Below are 19,338 nucleotides of genomic sequence, written 5' to 3'. Positions count from 1 at the left end.
TGTTGCTCTTCAAAATTTGAATTGTGCCATTTTTCCACTGCATACACGTGTTGGTACACACTTTACCCTGAACCTCGCCGTATCCATGACAACTCAGAAATACAGGACAAACCCCATCCCCTACAGGATGCACCATTTCATTGTCAAATACGGGACAATTCTGTATTTTAAGGGACGGTTGGCAACTCTAGACCAGACTCTTACTAAAGTAGAGTAAAGCAAAATAAGAGAAATAATAACAGTCCACAGAGAAACTGTGTGGAGTTTACGTTCTTTTAATGTTAAAATGCCATCTGATAAAATTGTCACTTTTTGCAGCGCCAGTGCCAATCACATGCGGCAGGTTCTGGGCACATTCGACTGAAAACATTAGACGGCTCTCTACATGTGATGCTTTGTAGCGTTCCAGCAGCAGCAACTGTACTGCAAGAAAGATCAGAGGGGTTGAGGGGTTGCAGGGACCGTTCCAAGGTCAAGGCGAGACCCCCTTTCTCCCTTTGATGCCAGGGATAGAGCGCTGCTGTTAATCACCTTGGGGAAAAAAAAAAGCCAGGTGGCAGTTTTTAGCGCAAATTAAAACGGAGGCTCAAATCATTAAGCGGAAACAAACTTTTTTTCAATCCATCAATCTTGAGAAAAGTCCTTTACATTTTCCAAGCCTTTTTTTTTTTTTTTTTTTTGTATTGAATAAATTTTAATGCGTGAGCATTGATAGCAGAAGATGGTGCTGGTGCGCAAAGATGCCAGCTACGTTCTCTTGCTCATCATGCTGGGGTCTGAAGCCCTCTTTTCCTCTCTCCCTCCCATTTCTTTCCACATGTTAATCTTTACAGGGCACTCAAGGAAGTGGCGTTGACAGCCTAGATTTGAGGTCACAAGGGGGCCAGGGGTCAAGCACTTCCTGCTGACATGAAAGCACATCCAAGCACACCTTGCCCTTGGTATCTGCCGTCCACTCCCCCAGACCATCTGTACCTGCATAATCTGGGGCTCATCAAGCCCAAACAAAAGCCATGTGTTAATTACCTTTGAAGGTGTAATGACTTCAGGGCCGCAGCCGATTCTCATCTGGTTTCAAAGTCGAGGGCCGGAGAGCAGGTTACACTTCAGACCCCCGTTACATCTCCTCCTACCTGCCCATTTTTGGGTGGCGTGCTCAGCCGTCCATCTTAGTTTGCCCTGGAGAACTTGAATCATGTCACGTTTTAAATCCAGGGCGGCACGAGCCTGCCTGCCTCACTCTTACTTTTTGTGGACTCTTAAATGAGTAAATTAGGATGAAAGTTCTGACATGGCAGCGTTTGCGCCTCCACCTGCCCTCCAGATGTGACGGGACTCACTTTGCTGGAATCTCTCTTTTATTCTCCTGTTGTTGTTTTTATTATTTTTTTTACCTTAATTGCCGAAAAAAAAGGATTATTCCTTAACGATAGCGTCGCCTACCATTTTTCTATCCTTCCCCAAAGCTTGCATCCTTTTCATCTTTTGTTTCTAAGGACTTATAAGGGGAGAGGAAAAATGTGGAATGGCTTATACATTGACACATAACCTGTATAAAGTCCATCTTTTTTGCCAGTGGGTGTCCATAAGGAGCGGATTCTACTGAGTTATTAGGGGATCAAAACCAGATTGACATACCGAAAGGTAATGGTAACACTGTGGTTATTAGTCACGGACCAAAAAAAGCACCATGATGCGTCCCCATTGATGGGCCTCTTTACACCCTCTGTGAGCAAGCCCTGACTAACACACTTCCAGTGAAAAAAGACCACTTTCCTTCCAGCCCCAGGAGAAGAGGAAGCGGGTGCTGTTTATTTCCATAAAGAGATGTGTTTTCTTGCTTTGAATAATTCTCACCACAGGTGACCTCGGGCCAAAGGAGAGGACATATTTGAGGGGAAGACTAATGGCTGAGGCGGCTCCGGAGGAGGAAGTAGCACTCCGCCTTGGTTACATTGACACTGAGGGTCCATCTCAGCCAGCCTTTCAAAGTAGATTACACAATGATAATTACGGCAAAGTGGCGCTTGTAAGGGGATACGCGGCACATGCATCCAAACACATCAAAAAGCGCAGCCGGCGCGCTCCAACAGCCTCCGAGATTATGCCCCGTCTATCTACTTCCCCGAAGATATGCACTCATTCCCTACATCCTCTCTGCCTGGAAATAAACAAACACTCTCTAATCCGTCGAAATGTTTTCTTTACTCCTTTTTGAACCCCCCCCCCCCAAAAAAAAAAAAAAATCCAGTTTCCAGTTAGAGGATGTTGAAGTGGGGGCCCTCACAGTGCTCTCCTGATCCTCTGGGGCATCTGGAGGAGACTCCGTATGATGTGGGGAGGCTGGGCAATCGACTCCTCCGGACTTACAGGTGAAGACAGACAGCGGCCCTGTGAGGCTGACGCCGGGCAGAGCTGCAGCGCTGCCAGCCAGTGAGGTCGCTTATAAATACCGGCCTTACACGCGTTTCCTCCGAAAGCAAACACTTTGGGCGGTGCCTTGTAATTTATCACCGTTCCATGTAACACGAAGGGAAAATCAAGAGCCCTGGAGCGGGGGGGTGAAGATGAAAGATTGCAATGTATGCAGGGTTGGCTTAATTTTTATTTGTTTTCAACACAGCACACAACTTTTTCAATCAAAGTCCTGTAAGCACATCTGGCATTAGAACCAGACCATATTAAAGTTTAAAATTTGATAAACTACCATTGTCTCATATCTATCCCTTTTAATGAGCAAAATGAAACACTGTAGTTACTGAGAGGAACCTCAGTCATTTTGTAATGGTATTTTACCAACATTTAAAAACCTTTCAGCAAATTTTATTTTAGCGGAAAATTGCAGCTAACCGGTCGATCAACTGAAGTCCTGCATGCAGTTGTCACGAGTGCGCGTGTCTCGTGAGGGAGGAGCATTTTCATTTTGAGTCAGAGAAAGAGAGGGAGCAAAAAAGGCGGGGATGATGATTTCAGATTCCTGGGAGAAACATTCTCAGGCCTGGAAGAGCTCAAGGAAAGTAATCAAGTAGCGGAGTGATGTCACTGTGATGAAAGGCAGCCTGTCAGACAGTTGGAGACGACGGGCGCTCTTTGGCACGGGCCGCTGCCTTGCTATACACCATAATATAACATCAAAGCAGGTACCAGGCCGGGCCAAGTAGGCTGGCACCCATGACTGTCGTCTTTGATTACAGTAGCCCCATCTTTTCATTTTTCGCCGAGAGGATAAAAAGAGAGCGCATTGCTGCTCGGCGTTAAGGGAGTGTCAAAAATAATGAGGGCCATACCAAATGGTGTCCCAGTGGTTCAGTGGATGAAAGCTCATACCATGTACTCACAACACGACGGGCCGACTTCCAGATCGGGATTAAGTCTATACCTCCAAGACCACGGTTGCTTCATCGCGGATGTTTCCAGCGACCTGTGACACTGATCCGTCTCGATCTCTGGCATCAAGAATTCTGAATGAACGTCAGATTCACGCTGAAATTTCTTCCCATGTTAATTTGGTTCCATGGTAGAATCACCATCACACCCCCTGAAGAAAAGACCCTGAAAACAGTCATTTACAAAGCGTCCTAAGAATGTTTTTTTTTCCTTCGCCCTGGATCTAAAATTGAATAATGACACGTTTGACTGCAGGGTGTAGTAGACTTCAAAGTAGTAGACTGTTTTGTCCCCTCCGCCCCCTTTAAAGAAAAAGAAAAAAAGGACAACCAGGTTAAAGTATAGAAAATGAATAATGTGCGGTGGCTGCGCTGTCACGACCTGTAATAAGGGCTCTTCAGTGTCATTTGGCGAATCCGTGGCATAAATAAACATTTCAGAGACAGAAAAAAAGAACCGGGAAAACAGTGCTGCCGCCTCTCTGATGATAATAATAGCAGGTTTGGAGGGTAATTGGCCTCCTCTGTCTACCTGGCAGAGGGCATCGCGGCCGATGATTCAAGCGAGAGGCATGAATGGAAAACATCGTCCCTCCGCTACCTCCTGAGACATCCTCCTGTACACCCAAAAAACATGTGAGACAGTGCCCGGATACCGACTCCACTGACAGATAAACATCCATCTTAGGTTACTATGAATGACGTGAAGTGGCTGTTTACAGGCAATTAGGCGATTGTCGCTTAGACAAGAGAGACCGACAACGAATGACCAACCTGCCAGCTGGATTTTCTGATTACCCCTCAGTGCCAGAGAGACCCCCTAATGCAAGCTGCCCTATCTTGAAAGACTTCTTTTTCTTTCTTTCTTTTTTTTTTTTTTTTATCAAACGGGGCATCATCTGCAACCAATAGACAGCCGCCTCTTACGAAATGAGAGCCTGCTCGACAGATGTCTCGTGTCTCTCTCTTCTTTCTGACTCTCTTGCTCCCCATTTGCATCCACATCTGAGATGGCACTTCTCGACTTCTGCGAGGATCAAGGTTGTTTACTGATTCGCCGGGCAATATCAGGAACATGTGCTGGTTGCCGGTGGTGGTGGTGGTAGAGAGGAAGGGGTACATGAAAGGAGCTCCACTGTGTCTTTATCCCCCTCCTCCAAAAACAAAAAACAAAAACCTTTGCACGTTTGTTTTGGACTTTTAACAATAGTTTCAAGGTGAAATAAAGCGGAAGCTGCTCCCAGAAGTTTTTCCTCGAGGTGACAGAGAGCAGGAGCCAAGGGCACGGGACACGAGCAGTCCCTCAAAAGCCCTTCTTCCAAATTGTCAAATTCCTTTTTTAAGCACTTTATTCAAGCCTTCTGCTTTGCTCTCGTTACCTTTACTTGGGTTTCGAGTCACAATCGAGGTCCTGCCGTCTTTTCACCGGATATCACTTGTGTTTTCTGCTGGGTCTCTATAGCCCAAGACCAGAGGAGTTCTGAATGAACATCAGAATCACGATCAACGTCTCTTCCCTTTTAATTCTGCTCTATCAAAGAATCACCATCCCCGTTCCAAAAAAAGTGCCTAAAAACAGTCATTTACAAAGCAAGCTAACCAACATGAGGTAACTAACATAAGGTAACAAACGTGACCTTTACGGCGTTGAAGAGATGAACTTGGGGACCAGCCATCTCTTGTCGGATATCACGTGCGTCCTCTGCCTGGGAGAAGGTGGCAATTTGAAGGAATTTGGCCAAAAAGACCTGTGATGAAATATAAAAGTTTAATAGATGGCGATCCCCCCCCTTTGTTCTTTTGAGTGAGGACCTCCATGTGTTTCTGATGATGCGAGCCAGAGCCTGTCCCTTTCATGAGGCCTGATCCCTCCTGATCTCTTTGATGTAACCTGACCTAACAGTTCCAACTGACGGGGTCCGATGAGCGGCGGATGGATGCTCGGACGACAGCGGCAGTGGTGTCGTGCAAGTCAGAATTAACAGGCGCGCTGAGATGGATGACCGGGATGTGTGAGCGCAACTGGCAGGGCCGAGACGCAGACGCAAGCAGCACTATGATGTGATGTGTCCAATTGGCAGGCAGGCAGGCAGGCAGGCAGTCACATGATCAATGCTGCCAGCCCAGACTTAAGCAGTAAAACCTGTGGATCTCATGGAGGGCACATGCAACTGATCGGAGATGAAAGACACGCTTGACTTTCACGGGAGGCCTGCGCTGGGGGGCTTCGGGAGCGACGGGGCCACAACAGCTGGGTCATTTTCAGATGACCTAAATCTTGGATTAATCCACGGCGACTGTGTGCCTTTGTTACGCACTTGCAGAAGGGACGGAGAGGGGTGGGGGGGAGAGAAGGAATGACCGGTGAAAGTCAGAAAGGCTTTGTACTCCAAGCTCAAAAAAGGTGCACTGGGCAAACGGTGGCAACCCCTGAATCGTCTCATCTCGTCAAGGACGGAGGATATTGGGATATTGTGGTGTAGCTTCAGGGAGAGCGCATCAGAGGCCTGTGTCCATCTGCGAGAGATTTAAGGGTTACACTTTTGGGGATGACATGTGCTAAAACAGGGAGGTGCGGGTCAAAGTGACTGGGCTCAACCTGTTACAGCGCCTCTCCTCCATGGTCTCCACCACATGTTCCAATCTATACAAGCATCTGTTTGAAGTTCCCAATGAATACCATCAGTCTCACCGGTGACTTCATATCCATCTTACCTGACTCACAGTGGTTTGGCATCTCGAGGGCACGCTGATTCCGCGTCTGGCAGGAACTCTGGGGATTTTTTTTTTTTTCTGTGCATGTGTATGTGCGTTCTTGTTTTCTTTAACCACTTTCTTGGTTACGATTTCTTGTCTTCGCAGGTAAGCATTGCCTAAAAAGCCTAACGCCGTTCTTGAATGTGTGAGTTTGTCAATCAAAGATCAATTCTTTGTGAAGAGCAAAGACTTTCAAAGGGAGACAACCCACCTCAAACTTGTTGGAATCAGATAAAAAGTGAAAGGTTCGAAATGATATCATTTTTCATACCAAACGTATACTTACACTAATAATTACAACCCTCCACACCCCAGTAAAACCTGTTTAGCCCTTTGTTTACAGCCTTCTACAAAAATTGATGCTTCATCGAATCTTGCACACGTATGGGGGGGATAAAATCCCATGGCCCTTGAGACTTTGTGACCACTCGATGGTCTAATTTCCAGAGTGTTGTACATTCACATACATTTTGTGCGACGTGGAGTCACAAAATTACGCATAATATGCATTCTTCTTAGCGCCAGGGAGTTCACTGACGTTCATGAGACACATATGATTTCAAAACATGACTGAAGTGAATTCCGAATGATAGGTGGCCTTTAGATACGGACCAGAAAGCATGTGTGTTCATGTGCAGTGGGATGACTGACCGACTGGGGCGCCAACGTTGAATCCAAATGTCCGTCTGTGTCACGCTTAAAGAATGATGACATTCAGACACAAAACTAACCAAGAAATGCCTCTGGTGGTAACTCACCTCCCGTCTGCAGGAGTCACTTTGTGTTACGCATGAACGTTAGAATGGATGAGGACACACCAGGCATAAAAAAATAGAAGATTAAATAAAAAGAAACGGCTCTGCACTGCTCTTCATCAAATGTACAGTAGACTGCGATAGTTGGGAGGAGTTGAGAGATGGTGGGAAAGGGCGAGCGGGCGAGGTGAGCTGAGGGAGGGGGACAAAAGAGTGATGGTTACTTTGATCTTTGCAGGCCCCCTTTTCTTAACCTTAGAATAACACGGGCAGGTCCAAAGAAGTGGAAGTGTCTATGGACAACCTTGGGCTTTTCTTTTGCCTTTTCTCTGAAGAATGTCAATTTATCTCCCTAAATAACAAAAACAGCTCCAATAGGGGGGGACAACCAAACAAACCAAAAAAACAAAAACAAACCAATGCAGTCCATGTTTGACCTGTTTACGATGTTTTCAGCCCGGCCAAGTATTCTTTGGAGGTCTCGTGCTGGGCCTGTTTTTTTTTTTTTTTTTTTTTTTTATATCAGAATTTGTGTGCTTTCTGCCCCAGCAGCCACTTGATTTTCAAACAAGTGTGTAATAAGACGCATATTCTCACTTCATAAATTTGTGGCAGAATGGGGGAAACGGGCATATAAAAGCCACCACATCAAATAAAAGTTCGCGGATCAAAAGAACCAACGCACGGACATCCTCCCCCCCTCTATAAATTAAAAAGAAAGGAAGGGGCTGGAGGGGAGGAGGAGGAGGTGGTGGAGGTCTGCCACGCTTGATCATCAGTCCTGCCCCCGCGCCTCCGATTGGCTGCGCGGACGCACAAGGGGGGAAAGTTTGAATAAAATACAGGCGCGTGGCACGAGTGTTTTTGTCGCACGCTCGCTCAGGCGCCGCTCACACAACGGGCTGTCACTCGCTTTCCAACACAACACAGTCTTCCAACTTAGTTTTTGGTGTGTGGAGCGTGGACGACAAGCGTCGCAAACCGTGCTTGATTCCGCTCCGTCCTCTCAATTCCCAGACGCAGCAGGAGAAGTTGGACTTGTGGCATTTTATCTCGAACGCGCAGGGGAATAGAGATGACAGCCCTACGCATGGTCTCCTCGGTGCTCCTGCTCGTGCTCATGCCGTCCGGAGCCCTGTGCGCGCGACGCTTCCGCGGCGGCCGCAACCCGCAACCGCGTCGAGCGGCAGCGCCGCAGCCGCAGCCGCCGGCGCCGCAGCCGCCCGCGTACCGGGCAGACCGGGGCGGCGACACCACGGAGAGCTTCCCGCTGGATTTCACCGCCGTGGAGGAGAACATGGATAACTTCATGACCCAAGTGAAGAACCTGGCGCAGTCGCTGTACCCGTGCTCGGCGCAGAAGCTCGACCACGACATGAAGCTCAACCTTTTGGAGAACGCGTCCGTCACCTGCAACGACGGAAGCGCTGCTGGGTACGTACATGAGCAGCGGGTCGGAGCGGGGTCAGGGCCCGGGAGCGCCGCATCCTGCAGTTTGTTGGAACAGCGGCAACGCATGTGGCCAGTGTAGACAGTTGTGTACCTTCTCTTTGGTTCACAACTGTGACTCGAATCCAAAACATTATCTTCACTTGAACTACACTTCTGCAAGAGACGAACAGTGCCTGTATACCACCCTCCAAACAAACAAAACAGAACAAAAGCTTGTTGTTGTTTTAGGCTGGATGAGATGAGATGAGATGGACAGCTGCTTTGCGTCAGCAAAGCGTGAAATTTGCAGACGGGCCCATCATGGCCCTACGCTTCATTTCCTTTGTTTCAAATTAGAATGCAGGATTTGCTGTGCAGAAAAGTTCAGATGAGATTTTGAAAACCTCCGCCCAAGACTCGTCTCACCAGTTCTCCCAGTGATTGATTTCAATAAAATGAACTTTTTCCCCCCTGACTTGGCCACTGCGTCAACGCGGCTGCCAGATGCACTCAGGACTTTTAATATTGTTTATTATCAAACATTGTAGTTTGGCTCACAAGAAATACATTGAACTGACGCTGCATTTTTCTGCAAAATCCAGTTGGCAGCGAGAGTGCTGAATTTGCATCCTTGAAGCACAGCATACGGTTTTGCTAATGTTCACATCAATACAAGTGCATAATAAATGCCCTTGTAGCGCAGCAAGTGTGGGGGTGGCAAGGTCAATTGGGTTAGACAGATACATTGCAACTAAAAAATGTGTCTTTTTTACCTTCACACAATATAGATGCATTTCTTTTTACATTTCCAGACAGCTTGAGGCATTAATATTTGCATTCACAACGGCAGGATCACACATTCTGAGGCACATCGAAAAGAAAAAATGACTAAAAGTCAGCACTGAATCATTGATATTGGTAGTTATATTAATTCTCACCGCTGTCACTGTCACACTAGGAGGCTTTCACGAGCCTGTGTCGACGCATATTTGTACCTTGAGGGATTTTCTATCCCCGTCTAATGCCCTGCAAATCCCCAAGTGTTGGCCAGAGATATCAGTTAGTGAGCGTGGCGCCCTCGGCCCCCCATCCAGAGACGTAGGGCAGTTAATGACAGATGGCCACTTCATTGACCAGCGCCGTCGGTTGAGACGATAATCCATCAGCTGCTAACAGCGTTTTTTTTTTTTCTTCTTCTTCCTCCCTCCTCCCTGAACGAGGTGTTGCTCTAACAGGCAGAGCCGCTGCGTGGAAATACGCACGCGCGCACACTCACAAGGGTGGACGTGTGTGTGTCAGAGCTGCTCCCCGAAATGTGGCGGCTGCCAAGTCCGCCTTCACTTTGTTGTTCAGGGAGCAGCGAGCAAGCCGCGTCCTAGGCCTGCATCAGCAGTGGCTCGCAATAATAGCACAAGACATTAAGTGCAGCCAAAGGGGTGATTCAGAGTGCGATCAAACAGCTCTGAGCACCCGCGGCCAAGTTACTGAATTGTTTTTGGCAACCTCTCCCTGGGGTTTAGTCATTGCCGGAGTTGGGCGGATATACTGATGAGGCTGTTTCACCCTCATCCCCGCCCCCCTAAAGTCTGTAAGTTGTTTTTTTTCAGCCGAGGTTTTAAGACCCTGCTGGAAATAAAAGGTGATGATCTAACAAGATTCCACAGAAGCAGAGTCCTCCCTCCCTAACACACACACACACACACACACACACTGTGTCTACTTCATCATAGCGGGCATTCACTACTGTTGGAGCTGCATCACCCAGGAGGTTTTATCTCACAAATGGGGGCAGTGAAATGTTTTGATATCTCACCTCCTCACCTGCCTGTTGCTCTTCCTTTCGCTTTGGGCGAACATGAGGCCTAAGTTGATCCGCCCCGTGCATGTTTGTGAGTAATGACACTGTTCAGGAGAGATAAGCAGAGAATACAATAACGCCTCAGTCGCCATCATCACCATCTCCCGGCGTCTGATCGGGTCTAGGGGACGAGGCGTCGTTTATCTCCCGTCTGATCGCTGCATCAGCTACAGTGAAAACCGCAGCGTTTGTTCTTTCCCCCCCCTATGGGTGGAATTCCATTTCAGACTTTTCCTTTTTTTTGTCAAGGTTTACAGATCCAAATCAGCAAACAGCAACAGGACACCTTTGTCACGTCCAGCTCGACAATGTTGCACTTGTCTTCTGTTGCACGCTCGGACTCGGCGGAGCAGTGCGTTCACTGCACGCAGCTCTTCCACCACATGTGCTAATCTCGCATCAACGTGCTCTCGTAGGTACTACCTGAAAGAATCCCGAGGCAGCAGACGTTGGCTGATTTTCTTGGAAGGTCAGTGTTACAAAAAAATACAAACAAACAAACAAAACAAAATCCCAGAAATTGTTGTGTTGTGAAACAGAAAATGTTTGTGCTTTTTCAAGTGCCTAAAACTGTTTTGTATCCATCCCATCGGTGATGCTCGTGCAGGAGGCTGGTACTGCTTCAACAAAGAGAACTGCGACAGCCGGTACGAGACCATGAGGAGGCTGATGAGCTCTTCCAAGTGGCCCCAAACAAAAACAGGTCAGCCCTCCTTGTCTCCTCCGCAGGGCTCACCACACGCACACTGGTGGTGGGTTGGGGGAAATAAACGCACTCGGATCCCGCCTCAGATGCCACCGTAATTTAAAAAGAAAAGATCAAATGGCCGGTGCTCATCTTGCAGTGTTATTGCAGCCCTTGTCACCCCGTCATAATGTTGCTGCGGCGTAGGGTTACTTGGCGCCCGCTGCCCGTCGGAACGGAGATGCCTCTCCTCCGCGGCTGCGACCTAATGACTGTAATCCATGCGGTAATGATGATGAGGGAAGGAGAGGATGTGCCCGCGTGGCTAATGATACATGCTGCTGTGTGTCTGCAGGCACGGGGATCCTGTCTCCACTGCCCGAGGAAAACCCTCACTGGTGGAACGCCAACATGGTGTAAGTTGACTCTTTTTTTTCACTCCTTAAATTACGTGTTTTTGTCCCCCATCGCCTTCTGTCTCCCCGAATCGGTGCTCACGACCCCTTGACTTTGGCTTCTCCGGCAGGTTCATCCCGTACTGCTCGAGCGACGTGTGGAGTGGCGCCACGGCCAAGACGGAGCAGAGTAAGGGCGAGGCAAATGAAGCGTACGGCCTGTCTTTAAGAAGAGGATAATTTCACAGTTCCGCTTCTCTCTTTTGTGTGTCGGTTGCCTCTGTAGGTGGCTATGCCTTCATGGGCTCGCTGATTATACAAGAGGTCGTGAAGGACCTGCTGAGCAAAGGCCTAGACAATGCAAAGGTCCTTCTTCTAGCAGGGAGCAGGTAGGTGTTGAGAGTCTGAAAAAAAACAAAAAACAACCTGGGTTTTGTTCCATTCTTGCTAAAATCTACGTGTGTTGTGTGTCTTTGGCGTGCAGCGCGGGCGGCACAGGCGTCCTTCTCAACGTGGACCGCGTGGCAGAGCTGCTGCAGGGCCTGGGACACACTGGGATACAGGTGCGAGGCTTGTCCGATTCTGGCTGGTTCCTGGACAACAAGCAGTACCACTGCACGGACTGCGTGGACACAGTGAGCTGCTCCCCCACCGAGACCATCAAGAGAGGCATCAAGTATGGAAGGACAGGCTTGAAATGAGGTTTTCGCAAAGGCGGACGGCAATCATGTTGCTAATATTTCTCCCTTTACCATCAGGTACTGGGGAGGGGTGGTACCGGAGAGGTGCCGGGAAGTCCACGAAGGGGAGGAGTGGAACTGTTTCTTTGGATATAGAGTTTTCCCCTCCATAAGAAGTGAGCCACAAAGCCTTTAACAGAACCACAACCCAGATGTTTCCCTGATCCGTAAGGCCTGTGCACAGAAATGTCCTTATCGTCACCTTGTCGCTGTCCCCGATCAAGGCCCCGTGTTTGTGGTCCAGTGGCTGTTCGACGAGGCCCAGCTGACAGTGGACAACATCCAGCTGACAGGCCAGCCAGTGCAGGAAGGCCAGTGGCGCTACATCCAGAACCTGGGCATTGAGTTGAGGAACACCCTCAAGGACGTCCCGTAAGGCCCAAACCTCTGCACTGTACCTCAAAACACCCATTTTTACACCCACTTCCAGGTCTTTGTTTTTCTTGACAGTCTGTAGTAAAGCAGCATCATGTGATAGATGATATCAGAAACTTTATAGAACTTAAGTAAATGGTATGTTTAGCCCTGTGTTTGTAGTCTTCCAAAAAAAATTGTCTAAATGCTGGTCTGAAGCTTTCTCACACCTTCCTCACACACTCTTTGGAAGGGGATCTGCTTCCACAAACCAGCAAGATGTGTCAGTTCCCCTTGTGACATCACCTAGGGGCGGATTCCTGTATTCCATGGTTTCCCACAAACTTTAAACATGCAACAGATTTTTTTTTCTCCTGTACGGAGATTTAACTGGCAGGCTGGAAACATTTTTAGAGAGCACTGGTAGAACAATTTTTTTTTTTATCATATGATACTTTTAGGTCTTTAAGTTGCACTTTTCCAATCTTTCATTTTCATTTTCAGGGCAATGTTTGCTCCAGCATGCCTTTCGCACGAAGTCATCACCAGAAAGTGAGTAGCAGTAGTAGCAGTAGTACGCTGGACAGTATCGCGAGCCGTGAACGTCACACTTGTGAGCTGACAGCGCCCCCTTGTGTTGTTTTCCAGCTACTGGACCGACGTGCAGGTCAAAGGGACGTCCCTGCCGCGGGCGTTGCACTGCTGGGACCGCAGCCTCCACGACAACCGGAACAACAAGGCTCCGCCCAAAGGCTGCCCCGTGCACCTGATCGACAGCTGCCCGTGGCCGCACTGCAACCCCACCTGCCCCACCATCCGGGACCAGTTCACCGGGCAGGAGATGAACGTCATCCAGTTCCTCATGCACATGGGTTTCGACGTGCAGAAGATGGCCCAGCAGCAAGGCATGGACCCCAGCAAGCTACTGGGCATGCTCAGCAGTGGCAGCTAAAGGGACACACACACACACACACACACACACACGCACACACACACACACACACACACACACACACACACACACACACACACACACACACACACACATAGATCTTTTTCAAGCTAAGTCCAAACGGAGCTGGCTGGACTCCCTGGCCAGTTTCCCACGTCTGATACCTCTGAGTTTGCATCTTCACAACCCGTTCTACCTGTAGTCGCTTCCTCTCTGACCTCCTGTTTTATTTCACAACCCCAATCAATCCCACTATCCTTTTTTGAAATTTTCCTTAAACAATGATAAGAACAGGGGGCACAGTTTCCTTTCCATTCGTTCTTTCTTTGGAAATGGAATTTTAAAAGAAAAACAACAAGTCGAATGTAATCCGCTTTTTTGGATGCATTATGAATTTTGCTTAATCTTGATATTTTATACCCGTTTTTTTTTTGTTTGTTTTGTTTTTTTTCCAATGCTATTTGCTCAGAAAGAGTTGATGTGGAAACTGTTTTCATCTGGTGGATGATCAGGTGGGGCGGGAAAAGCACTGGACTGCGGAAGGAAACTTTGTATTTATCGCTGAAAGAGTAGAAGAGACAGCTCACGAAACAGAGCAAAAAGGTGGCAAGAGAACAGTAAAAAAAAAAACATGTTCTAGGCATACAGAGACATGCTACTGACATTAAACCGCAAACACCACATTATAAAGTAATGTGGGGTGGCAGGGGGGGCAAATTAAACCTGATTTCTGTTATTCTCTCCGGCCATTTCCTCTGAATTTCCACTTCCGACGGCTATAACGGTTTTGCCTGGTGTCGTTGTGGCCTCAAACTGAAACTGAAACAGCACAGTGCCATTGCATTTAGCGTATACCTCTCCTCTCACATATAATGTAAAAATCACCTCAGTAGCTCTGCTAACTTGCGATCAATGCAATGAACATTAAAGGGAGATTGTGTATTGTGTAAATATATACATATATATATATTTTGAGTATTTGTATAGGTTCTTCAAGTGTTCACTATTGTAACTCCCTCCTTGTATTTCATAATAGAGATCACTTTTTAATATAATGACAATGCTGTATGTAATGATGTCTTTATATTTTTTTTTTAAAGGACTTCTATTTCGCATCATACAGAAGAAGGCACAGGTTCTAGATAATGTAATTTTATTCTGTAACATATTTTTTAACAGAAGAAAAAAACTCAAGCTACATTGGTAATTTACATATTTATTTTATTATGTAAATCATATTTATACGTGCTATTTTCACAGAGAAGTGATTCTTTGTAAATTGTAAATACATTGCTGTTTTGTTTTGTTTTTTATTATTTTTGTGTTGACCGCATGTCTTTATCAGACCTTTAAAAAAAAAAGACCTATTACATTTTAAAACAAGAAAAATGTTGTCCAGTCTTGTTTCTCGCTGTCAGATGAAGGAGGACATTCGGCTACTTTGATTACAGTCTCAGCAGCTCTCAGAATGATCATTCCACATTTTTACATTATAGTAGTATGTTTTGCAAATAGGAATTTTGTTCATTTCACTTAGTTTGGCACAAAATGCTTTACTGTCTCCCTCTTGTGGCAGAGAGAACAATTACACAAACACTGTGGGGAAGTTTCCGACAGCTCCTCCAACCATTCAGAATGCTGCTCATCAGGTTTCTTCTGCAGGTACAGGTGAAAGATGTGTAAAAACACTCATGAGGTGCTGACCTGTATCATGAGTTCAAATCCAAGAATCCCCAAGGTTTAGATTTTCCTTAAAAATAAATAAGTAATTTTTTTACTTTGCCCCCTTTTAGACTTTAGCGCTCATAAAAAGAAAGCACTTGGGTCAGCTGGGAGACATTTATGGAAAAGAAGTGTTGGAGTTTCTCCAACACTTCTTCTAAAAGTAGGTTTATTAAGACTGAATACCTTATTACCATTAGGACATCTTCCATCCCTGGCCAAACATTTAAGACACTAGCGGGACTCATTTAGGTCCATTGAAACGGAAAGTGAAAAGTGAACTCAAGAGAATTATCAAAGCACTCCTGTGACGATGCCAGACCAAGTTTGGAGAATTTAAAATAAAATCAATGCAGCAGAAAGGGAACCCTCTTTTTTAACTGCACAATTTTCTGTCTCATCAAAACCGAATGGCCACACCACCCTCTTGGGAAGACCACCTTGGTGTTATGCAAATGGCAGCTAATGTAAACTCGATGTGATGGCTTCAGAGAGAGGCGAGGAGGAATGGTTATGGAAAGGTTAAAGAAGCTACTTTACTCATATCGAAAACGACCACACATCCTTTTTCATCGTCAAACCTGTTCTTTAGCCCCAGTCTGGCCTTCTACTGCTAGCACATTGGAAAAAAAAGCTCCCCCTGGAGACAAAGACATCTCTGTGCAGCTCCATTTTTTTTTCCACCCGTCAAGAGCAATAAATAGATTTTCATGTCTCAAGCTGCTCTTCCTCTTCACAGCTCTTCAGTGTCTACTCTCACAGTCAGCTTAAAAAAACACTTTGCAGTCACTTTTATTGGTGAGCATGAAATGCAACATTAGACCCATTTCTCCTTGCCCATTTTTCACCGCCCTCCAATTGTTAAAGTGAAAAGGCGCAAAATGCACATCCGGGTTTAAGTTTGATCAAAAGAAAATCGCGGCAAATCAAAAGTGCTGTCATATCACAGGTTAAAGTATTTTTAGCAGCTACTAATCCATCCCCACTCTACTCTGCATCTCTGCAATCTGTCCTCGCTGGCTGTGTAATCATCCCTCTGGACCTGCGTGTAATTTCTGTCTCTGATGGGAGTCTCAGCTTCTCGCCCTGTCATTACATCGCGCATAAATGCCAGTTTCTCTCCAAGAGAACTCTGACTTTGCCTCACTCGGCGCTCTCTGGAAATACGACTCTCATGCTGCCTGCCACATGCGGCCTCCCACCCTACTGTGGGATATAGACCCCCTATTTATAGAAGTGGCGAGGCCCATGACCCTGGGCTTGGCACAGACTTTCTCATTTGACCAGCCGCCGCCCCCGCCCCTCTTGAAATCTCCTGAGAGAGCACCGACACATGCAGGACATGCAGGAGAAGGAGGGCGTGTTCCTGTTTCGAGGAAGGAAAGGGAGACCGAAACGGAGACACAGCGAGACAGAAAGAGAAAGAAGAGGAGAAAACAGGCAGAGACAAGAGGCTGACGGGCCCAGAGTGAAGAATCAACAGGGACGAGGAATGGAAGTTGACTGACAGGACAGCAACTGTTTACACCTGCTGGTCACCGGAGGCTGTTTGTCAGAGGACTTGTTCCTGGAGAGGACCTACAGGAAGGACTTTACTACCACTGAGGCTGATTTTGGTGACTAGGGGAACAAGACGGCAAAGGAAGAAGCTGAGATTTTACAGCACTTGACAGCTTTGAGTAAGACCAGCATATATTTCCTCAGCTTTGAAAACACTAAAAAGGAAAGACTCTAAGGCTGTTTCCCTAATCCCTCCATGCTGAACTTCCAGATTTTTCAGCCTGAAGTAAAACTGCTCTGCAAAAGACTGGCTTGTTTGTCAAAACGGGGCTAAAATATTCTTTTCATCAACAAGCTACGGAACAAGCTTCTTCATGGAACGTCATCTTTAAAGGCACGGCTGTAATTACAAAGTCACTGCGGAGGGGAGAGGGAGAGAGAAAAAAAAGCCGGCGTTTGTAATTAGGGGCCACCTATAAAAAGGCAACCAAGAAAAGGGTGAGGTCTGCAGCGAAAAGAGCAGGCCACAAGGACACCAGAACTTGGAACGGAGGAGCAGAACTCTCAGAGGGGAAACAGCTGTTCCGGGGGGAAGAGGGAGGAGTCCACACAGACATGGATGCCCACGGACAGCATTACCTCAGCAAGGAGGCTGTGCTGTCGCCCCTCGGCATGACCCGGATGTGCCAGCTGCTCCTCGGCTGCACCATCATGGCTCTGGTGTCCCACAGCGCGGGCTACAGTGCCAACTACGGCGTCTTTTGCATGTTCGTGTGGTGCTTCTGCTTCGCCGTCACGCTGGTGGTCTTCACTCTGGACATCACGCGGCTGCACAGCTGCATGCCCATCTCGTGGGACAACTTCACGGTGGCCTTCGCCATGCTGGCCACGCTCATGTATGTCACTGCCTCCGTGGTTTACCCTGTCTACTTCCTAGAGCCCGAGTGTCCCGAGGAGGGCTGCGAGGTGCAGTCGTACCGCATTGCCGTCACCGTCTGCTCCAGCGTGTGCTGCTTCCCCTACGGCGCCGAGGTGTTCCTCACGCGGGCCAAGCCGGGGGCCGTGGTGGGTTACATGGCCACCGTGTCGGGCCTCCTCAAGGTGGTCCAGGCGTTCGTGGCTTGCATTATCTTCGGGGCACTGGCCAACGACGGCGAAGGCAACCTCTACGCCGCCAACCATTACTGCGTGGTAGTCTACAGCCTGTGCTTCTCCATCACTGTGGTGGTCATCATCCTGACCGTCTCTGGGAGGACGTCTTCCCTGCGATTCCCCTTTGACCGCTTTGTGGTGGTCTACACCTTCTTCGCCGTGATTCTCTACCTCAGCACCGCGCTGGTCTGGCCCATCTTTAGCTTTGACAGGAAGTATGGCAACTCGACGCGTCCCGAGGATTGTCCTCGTGGGGAATGTCCTTGGGACAGCAAGCTGGTTGTGTCGGTGTTCACCCACGTCAATCTGATCCTTTACTTTGCCGATCTTGTCTACTCACAGAGGATTCGCTTTGTCTCCAGCTCAGCTGTCTGAGAGAGCAAACATAACTGATGGACCTCGGAGGCAAGCAAATACCCACATGATGCCTTTGACGTTTGTAACCAACATCTCTCCATAGTTGGGGCTGTTTGCAGTGAAACTGACAGTATTACCCCAAGTTGCAAACCCGAAGACCTTCGGTTCTGCAGTGACCCACAGCTGATCATTTAGTAGTTTCCAAGATAATCTCAGCAGCCTTGGTTTCAGAGGACACTTGGCAGCCATCAAACACATCCCTGTGCTTCTAAGAGCTGTAGAGGTTGCATACATCCAGGAGTTTATTCCAGTGTTTGTGAACTGTACAAAAAAAAATTTATGGGCATGTGATGAAGAGCCAACAGGATTTGGGAATGGCTCATAGAGAAGCTGAAAGCTAAATGAAGTCAAAAGTGTGCACTGGGCATGGCCTTCGGTTTTGGCTATCAATGCATTTTGATGTTTTCAAGTTTGGTCCCAAAAGAAGCCATGATATGTCATATCTACAATGGTCACCCTTAATCACAGGTTTTCCCAATGTCTTATGAATGTCCGGTGTGTCTTTTTTTTTTTTTTTTTTTTTTTTTGAACGAAAACTTTTGTAGGATATGAAATTGAGAATTGAGAATAGGTACAATATATTTTTTAAAATTTTATGTGTTAAAATAAACAAGTAAGAATGTATGTTGTTGGTCACTTTTTGATTTTTGTACAAGCCTGAGAATAGAAGAGTAGAGTTTTATTGTCATTGTGACACGAACAACACATTTTTAAAACAAAACTGCCAGACAGTCATTACGATAAAAAAAAAAAAAAGAAACAGTAAAAACACAAGCAACACACACTACAACCATTAACACAATGGAAACAGCTATTGTAATTGCACAGTACCGTTACTGTGTACATGTGTCATGTTAGAGATTGTATTTTTTTTATGGCATTAAAGGCGGTTGTTGCTGTTGGGTAGAAACCGTTTTTTAATTTGTTTGTTCTTGATTTGATTGTCCTCTATTGTCTACCTGATGGTAAAAGTTCAAACCCTGACCTGGGTGAAAAGTGTACATCACGATGTTTTGTGCTCTTTGGACACAGCGAGCACTGTGATATTCAGAATGCTAAAAAAAAAAAAAAAAAAAAAAAAAGACGTTTCATACATTTAAAATCAATATAGATTTCTGGGGAATCGTTGAATTATTATTGTTGTTAGGACATACGTCAAGTAAAATAGACCAATTAAAGTCGAAAACGTTGATTGTCAGGAACGTATTGAAGCAGTGATGGGTCATGATACCTG

The 19,338-nt window shown here is 46.9% G+C and overlaps 2 protein-coding genes across 2 annotated transcripts; both read left to right on the top strand.

The window, feature by feature from the left end:
- The first annotated feature begins 7,755 nt into the window (after window positions 1-7,755).
- notum1a (notum, palmitoleoyl-protein carboxylesterase a) lies at window positions 7,756-14,736 on the top strand. Its single transcript, XM_076024298.1, has 11 exons — window positions 7,756-8,332; window positions 10,604-10,656; window positions 10,795-10,890; window positions 11,228-11,288; window positions 11,399-11,457; window positions 11,554-11,656; window positions 11,752-11,943; window positions 12,026-12,123; window positions 12,232-12,379; window positions 12,866-12,913; window positions 13,010-14,736. Exons 1-11 carry the CDS (start codon window positions 7,974-7,976, stop codon window positions 13,311-13,313), a joined length of 1,521 nt encoding a protein of 506 aa, XP_075880413.1. The 5' UTR covers window positions 7,756-7,973; the 3' UTR covers window positions 13,314-14,736.
- Window positions 14,737-16,223: 1,487 nt separating this feature from the next.
- On the top strand, window positions 16,224-18,629 carry myadml2 (myeloid associated differentiation marker like 2). Its single transcript, XM_076024297.1, has one exon. The coding sequence runs from the start codon at window positions 17,151-17,153 to the stop codon at window positions 18,060-18,062; it is 912 nt and encodes a 303-aa protein (XP_075880412.1). The 5' UTR covers window positions 16,224-17,150; the 3' UTR covers window positions 18,063-18,629.
- The last annotated feature ends 709 nt before the right edge of the window (window positions 18,630-19,338 follow it).

The sequence above is a fragment of the Nelusetta ayraudi genome, unplaced genomic scaffold, assembly GCF_046127955.1.
Source record: "Nelusetta ayraudi isolate G7.1 ecotype Tasmania unplaced genomic scaffold, CSIRO-AGI_Nayr_v1 ptg000016l, whole genome shotgun sequence".
Taxonomy (NCBI): domain Eukaryota; kingdom Metazoa; phylum Chordata; class Actinopteri; order Tetraodontiformes; family Monacanthidae; genus Nelusetta; species Nelusetta ayraudi.
Note: the sequence above shows the minus strand (reverse complement) of the source record. Positions and strands in the feature narration are given on the sequence as shown.